Source organism: Drosophila tropicalis, unplaced genomic scaffold (assembly GCF_018151085.1).
Source record: "Drosophila tropicalis isolate 14030-0801.00 unplaced genomic scaffold, ASM1815108v1 contig_805, whole genome shotgun sequence".
Taxonomy (NCBI): Eukaryota; Metazoa; Arthropoda; class Insecta; order Diptera; family Drosophilidae; genus Drosophila; species Drosophila tropicalis.
The window spans coordinates 3394457-3401218 of NW_027173295.1; the positions used below are offsets into that span (position 1 = coordinate 3394457).

The 6762-nt window shown below is 34.0% G+C and overlaps 1 protein-coding gene across 1 annotated transcript; it reads right to left on the reverse strand.

Moving 5' to 3' along the window:
• Positions 1–2023: 2023 nt before the first annotated feature.
• Positions 2024–6620, reverse strand: LOC137580076 (tetratricopeptide repeat protein 36 homolog). The gene is made up of 4 exons (XM_068293993.1): positions 3845–6620; positions 2480–2628; positions 2243–2418; positions 2024–2171 (listed from the first exon to the last, which is right to left on the reverse strand). The coding sequence occupies exons 1-4, from the start codon at positions 4006–4008 to the stop codon at positions 2100–2102; spliced, it is 561 nt and encodes a 186-aa protein (XP_068150094.1). The 5' UTR covers positions 4009–6620; the 3' UTR covers positions 2024–2099.
• Between the last annotated feature and the right edge of the window lie 142 nt (positions 6621–6762).

The following is a 6762-nucleotide window of genomic DNA, read 5'->3' on the forward strand; positions in this document are numbered from 1 at the left end:
AAAAACTGCAACTGTTGACTATACGGACATATTGGACATAAAGACAGCAAATAAGACTGAGTGAGAGAGATAGAGAAAGAGAGCAGATCAGTAGTGGGTACGAGAGGTCAGGGTGAATAACCGAAAGAATCTCGCTCTAGTCTTCAGACTCCTTCGATCCGTCAAGTTTAGCTTCGATTGTTGTTGTTGTGTGTATTCTGCTGGCAGGAAGAAAGCTTTTTATCGCCTCTAATATCTCTGTTTTGGGACCTTGGATTTTTCTTGGATCCTTCTTGATCAAATTACAGTTCCGGTCAAGATTGTGTGTGTGCATTATTTTTCTGGTTCCGCTTTTTTTCGCCTCTTATCTTTTCTTCTTTTCTTTCTCTCTCAGAGGATGGAATCTTCAGTGAGGTTGGGGATGATGATGATCATCATCATCCTGGTTGTTGCTTGTATGGGGAAGTGGTGGGGGTAGGGGGCAACCGTTAACCTTAAGTTAATGATTTGCTTGATGCCTTTTGCCTGCGCTTCAAGTGCAACATATGGCGTCCTTTTACTTCAACACAACTGACGCAGGATACGCAGGATTCTACCTACTACACACACTCACACACACACACACAGTGCACGCTTCCTTCTACAACTACAGCTTAGCTCCACACAAACTAAGAGTGAATACTGTAAAAAAGATCAATCAAAAATTGGTTTTCACTGAGGGTTCACTTACGGTTCGGTCCGGTCATCGCATGAACAGCCCTTACCCTTATGTTTATTCTCTTTGTATGTGTATGTGTGTGCCTAGAATGCATTTCATTTCATATTATTATAGCTATCTGAATAATAGTAGTCACTTGACTTATATTTGATTATTCATTGCAGTTCCGGCTTAAAGTCACGGCTTAAATATTTGGCCAGCTAAAAATAGGCTTACCTATCTATGTAGAAAGAACCTAGACTCAAATCTTTTCTTTGAAATTTACATGAAACTTATTTGAAAAGCAGAAGAATTTGCCCCCACGCCAGAAGATTCTCTCCTTTGTAGGGCATTTAGTTAGTCGCTAAATTTTCGGCTTCGTCTAGCTTAGTATAAAATTGTAGTTCTTTTGTTTCTCTGTCTTTTTTTTTTGTTGTTCTTCTCTTGATTCTTCCTTGAGTTTTTCTGTTGCTGCTGCTGCTGCTGCGGCTATGCACCTGCTTTTTCAGGCGCAGGACGCGCGTCTTTTGACCGCAATCGTTGCCAAGGCTCTCAATACAAACTCAAACAGACAATGAAAACCAAACCAATCCAGAAAAGAAAAACAAAAAATTAAAGAAGCAAAAAAGCAAATACCTTTCTTACACTACTTACATACAACAGGCAGGAGCCAATTCAACAGAAGGCTTCGTTTAACTGTTAAAGCTTTAGCGCGCTTACATTGATCCCGGGATACGACCAGAGAGAGAGAGAGAAAGGCAGAGAGGACACGAGATCCTGGATGCAAAAAAAAAAGCGTGCCAAAAACACAAACCGCACAAATCCCAATCCCAATCCCGAGTTCTACTACCAATGCACCACCATGCACCTTCGTCCTGCTGGGCCCAAGACAAACCACTTTCGTTTATTTTAATTTGCCTTGCGGTCGTCGGGGACTTGGATATTGGGAACCTGACTGCCTGCCTGCCTGCCTGATGCCGCCTGGTGCTTGGTGGCTGGTGCCTGCTGCAATCTGACAAGAAGAGCCTGCTGCATTTAATAACTGTTTTCGTTTTTGCCGCTGTTTTTTTGCTTCAAACTCGTCGTCGTATGTAATGTGTGCTGCCCCCCGAGTGCTCACGATTTTAGCTCTGGGACTCTGATACTTAAACTGAGACTGAGACACAACTTCTACTGCTACAACTACTCTTACTACTGGGTTCCCGTTCCCGTTTCGTTGTTTCATTGGTTTGGTTTTTTGGTTTGGGTCCACGTGCCACTTTTTGCAGCTTGCCACCAGCAGCAGCAGCAGCACCACCACCATCACTTGATGGGTCGTCTTCCTCTTATCGCATAAAACAACGCGTCTTAAACTTAATTAATTTTTATTTATGTTAACGAGCTGTGGCCCTTTGCTTGCAAAATCAAAGCATCATCCCTCCGCTTATTTGAGCTGATCGAAAGCCTGCCGCAACATTTGATTGCAGAGAGCCGCAAAGGGATTGATTTCCACCAGCTGAAATTGAGGTCATCATTGAGTAAACAATTTGATTTGGTATTCAATTTTTGTTCTCTTTGCATTTTTACCTGTTCTCTAGCAAATTTACTGCCCAATTTTGCGGCTGACTCAAAATCATCACGAGCCTTATCCAAATTGTCCAATTTTCGATGTAGAACTCCGCGTTGGCAATGGGCATGACATTTGGTACGAATCTGTTGATCGGTGGCCACAATTAAAGCTCGATTCAAATCCTCAAGGGCATCTGTATGTTGCTTTGTATTAATTAAATTTATAACTTTCATTTTGCATTGTGTCATTCTTACCTTCATCACGTCTAGCCAAAAGTAAGGCCTGTGCTCGATTATTTAATAGAGAAGCTTTTTCAGTCAATTTTAGTGCTTCATCGAATATGGCCAAAGCTTTATCGATGTCTCCCTCCTCTGTTAATCGCACAGCTTGCAGTTCTAATTTTCTAAATGCAATCAAAAAAAATTGTTTGCATTTTATATAAATATGTTACATTTTAAATTTGGCGGTTATTTGCAATGGCGTTGCCACTTCGGTTGTTATTTTAACAGTGCTCGCCAATGATGCTGTTAAACCGCTGTTGAGATTACAGTGAATTCGTGGTGAATGGCAAAATAAGGTCGCGCGCACTTATCCAAATCAAGTATAATAAATTTGTAATGCATGAAATTTTAAATTCAACTATTTTCAAGTCTATAAACACAAGTTGATGTTAGTGCCGCTTTATCCTTATAACTTCATGAACTTACAGAATTGTACTGATAGTTTTAGGGGATTCCTTTATCGCTTCAGGAAGTTTACTTAACAATTTCCAATTTTTTAGATGGCATAAAAATTTCGATTAACATGGAATGACATAGAAAATGTTTGCTAAAAATTCGACGTAAAAGAAGTAAGGGGAAACATTAAGAAATTCTAAAAACTGCCTACAAAATTTTTGACATTTTAACTTGACTAGTGAATTTAAAAAATAACAAATATTTTTTAGCGATTCTTTGAATGCTAACAATTGTAAGAATGTCCTTTGTTTTTATGGGTTTGTTTTGCCAGTTTTTGGTTAAATGATTTGTAAAAAGGTCTCCAAGTAACAACGACTTCCGAGTGAAAAAATTAAGGTATATTTAAAGAACCATTGACTAAAATCCTCAGTTCAAGAGGTCTTTATATTTTCTGGCTCGCTACATGGCCTGTTCCTTGTCAAACAGATCAGGGCTCAGATTAGAACGTGTTGATTCACCTAGGCGTATACGTAATGGCTAATTTTGTATCTAAAGTTAGATTTTGATTATGAAATATGTTCAATTGCTGTTTGCGAGCACTGCTAAAGAAACTATATATGTAAACGAGAAAATGGTTACTAATAGTGAGCAAATAAATAAAATTACAGCTGAGACTGGCAAGAGCTTGTCTTCATGTCTTACCACAGTTAATGATAATGACTTACAATGACTTACCATATCTCTAAACAAACGTAAGACTAACAATAAGTTTGAAACTTGATACAAAAGTTAAAAGTCAGAAGAATGGCCTGGATTCAACTAAGACGAGGGCAACCATGCTTGTAACCGGCCATGACTACCTTTTCTTCTGTTCTGCAAAAAGATCATCTAACCTCTTCTCTTCTCTCTAAAGTGAGGCCAACAAAGTACATGTTGTCTTACCGTACAGAAGATGCTAGTTCAGGTTCCAAATCAGTGTCTATATCTGTTAGTTCCGATTCAGGATGCACTTGGCTGGATATGCTGGAACTCAATTCAAGCGGATTGAATATGGATTCCAATACCTGTTGATCGTTTGCACTTAGTTGAAGATTGGCTGATGGCATTTTTTTTGTTCTCTACCCCTGACTGACTGACACTAAACTAAACTATATTAGAATCTAAATCTGAATCGGTTTCTCTGTGTCTCGATACACGTTGGGCACGAGAGCCGCCTATGCAAATCAAGAGGTTCAACCGGTTGTTATATATATAAAAAAAAAAAAAATTGTTTTTATTTTTAATTTCATTTTTTTTTTTCTTCTTTTTTGCTTTGTTTGTCTTTTTTTTTTCTTCTTTCCTCTTTCTGTTGTTGTTTTACTTGTTTTTGTTTTTTCATCTTCTTCTCATATATGTATATGTAAATACCAAGGACAATATCATTTTGTTGTTGTTGTTGTTGTTCAATAATTAATAATATAATATTAAATCAGCGCTTCATATAATTATTATTATTATTATTATTCATACATATATATTTTTTGTTGTTGTTTTCTCCTTTGCTATGCTAATGCGTTTTACTTTCCATTTTTTTCATTTTGTTCTTTTAAATTTTGATAAATACAATTAATGTTAATGTTTGCTTTCAATAAGTTTTTGTTAAATGTTTAACTTTAATTCTTTGGGGTTTAATAATTTTACAATATACACAACTGAAATGATTTATTTTCTTTGTTTTTGTATTTTTCTCTCTATATATATTATGCACTAGTTTAGCTCGATCTTTTGCGTTTATGCCTGGTGTTTTCTTGTGTATTTTAGTTTATCTACCAATTTTTTTTTTTTTGTTAAATCAAATGATTCGTTTTTTTTTTCTTTTTTTTTTTTTTAATTAATATTTGAGTTGATTTTGTCTCGCAGGAAAAAAAGTAATGTATAAGGGGGGATAGGAAGCAGGAGAGAGAGAGAGATAGAGAGAGAGAGGGTTGTGTTTGTGTGTGAGTATGTAGGAGAAGGAAGAGGACTTGGGTTTAGCGGCTCTACAAAGCTTCAAATTAAGTACATATACATACATACATATATATATATATTATGTATATCCTTTTTTTTCAATTTCTATATAAATATATTGTTCATCTTGTTGTTGTTGTTGTTGTTAGGTTTGTTCAGTGGTTTATACGGTGCTTCGTTTTTCTTGATATAAATACATACGTATGTATTGTGTTTAGGTGTGTATGTGTGTATTGTTGGTATGTATGTATATGTTTATTGTTGTTTTTGTTGTTGTTGTTGCTTTTGGTATATGTATGTATGATAAAAATATAAAAGTGAGCATTCGATTTGTTTTGGTTGCTTTGTTACATTTGTTTGTTGGTTTCTTTGGGTTTGGTTTCAAGTTAGTTTCTATACAATTTTTTGTTTTTGCAGATATATAACCATTTTCTTGTTATGTACTAGGTGGCACAGTAGATTTTCTTGTAGTTGTTGTTGTTCTTGCATTATTAAGTGAGTGGTTCCGTGTTTTAAATATATATACATATGTATATATATATTTGCTTTTTCTCAACTTGAATACATACATATACATACTTGTAATTTTCTTGTTGTTGGAATGAAAAGCGAGACTTTAAAGAGATGTTTTCATATTACTTGTATGTGTGTGTCAGTGTGTGTGTGTGTGTATATAGAATTTTATGTGATATATCTACAGCAATTCACGATCTCATCTCTCACTTGTTTCCTATATATATATATATATATATATTTTTTTTTGTTTTGGGGTTTTTATTTTCATATATATTTCAAAAGTTCTAAATCAATCTTATCCCATTTTTCTTTTTATAATTTACATATATGATCATTTCAATTTAGTTGGTTTTTTTTTTTTAAATTACTTTCAACTAGAATATATATATTTATTTATATATATGTATATGTATGCTATTGCTATTTATGTTACGATATTTTAACTATATAGTTGGGTTTATGGTATTTATAAGCTTTGGTTTGGGTTGTTGTATTTTGTTGAATGATTTAAATAAATTAAATGCCGTTTACCCTTTAGCATTAGCATTGGTAGCCAGTTGGTTTTTGTTTTTGTTTTTGTGGTTTGTTTTAAATATTTTGAAATTTTAGTTTTTATTTGTTTCGCTTAAAATTGCTTGTCATTGTCTTTACGTTTTGTTTTGTTTTTTTTTTTTTAGGTTGTTAGATATAATTTTTTGTTTTTGTATATGCTTTTATATGTATGTATGTATGTATGTGGTTGCTGTTTGTTGTTGTTGTTGTTGTAGTATGTATGCCATAAATACGATTACATGTGACTTAATGTTTAATTAGTTATGCTAAGGTTTTTTTTTGGTTTTTTTGGTATTCTCAAGCCTTTCAATTTGAATTTGTTGTTGTTGTTGTATATAAATAGAGAATAAATTATATGTACATACACACATACACATATACATATGTATATGTACATATGTATTTGTGATTTTCTCTCAATCAATATTCAATTCAAAGAAATCGATGAAGCAAAATACAGAAACAACAAACAAAATGTAAAATATATTCCTATTTATTTATCCTATATATATCTATAGTTGATCTTGCCATATCTCTCTGTCTTGTGTCTGTTTGTGGTTTGTTTTTGGGAATTCTCTCAGAATTTCATTCATTTAACATTCGGATCGGTCTACTATATACACACATCTCCTCTACTTTAAGGCAATGATTGTACAATAAATCGAATTTCCAATGAGAAAATAAACTTTTATGATCAAGTTTCAAGGATTTCAAGGATTTCATTAACATTCAAATGAAAGAGAGAAACAAACAAGTTCTAGATCAATAAAACAAAAACAATTTAGTAAATTTTCTTTAATGAA

Coding starts and splice junctions, on each gene's coding strand:
- LOC137580076 (XM_068293993.1), bottom strand. CDS start 4,008: ATGCCATCAGCCAATCTTCAACTAAGTGCAAACGATCAACAGGTATTG. Junction 2,629..3,844: donor GAACTAGCATCTTCTGTACG/GTAAGACAACAT, acceptor GATTGCATTTAG/AAAATTAGAACTGCAAGCTG. Junction 2,172..2,242: donor GTAAATTTGCTAGAGAACAG/GTAAAAATGCAA, acceptor CCTCAATTTCAG/CTGGTGGAAATCAATCCCTT.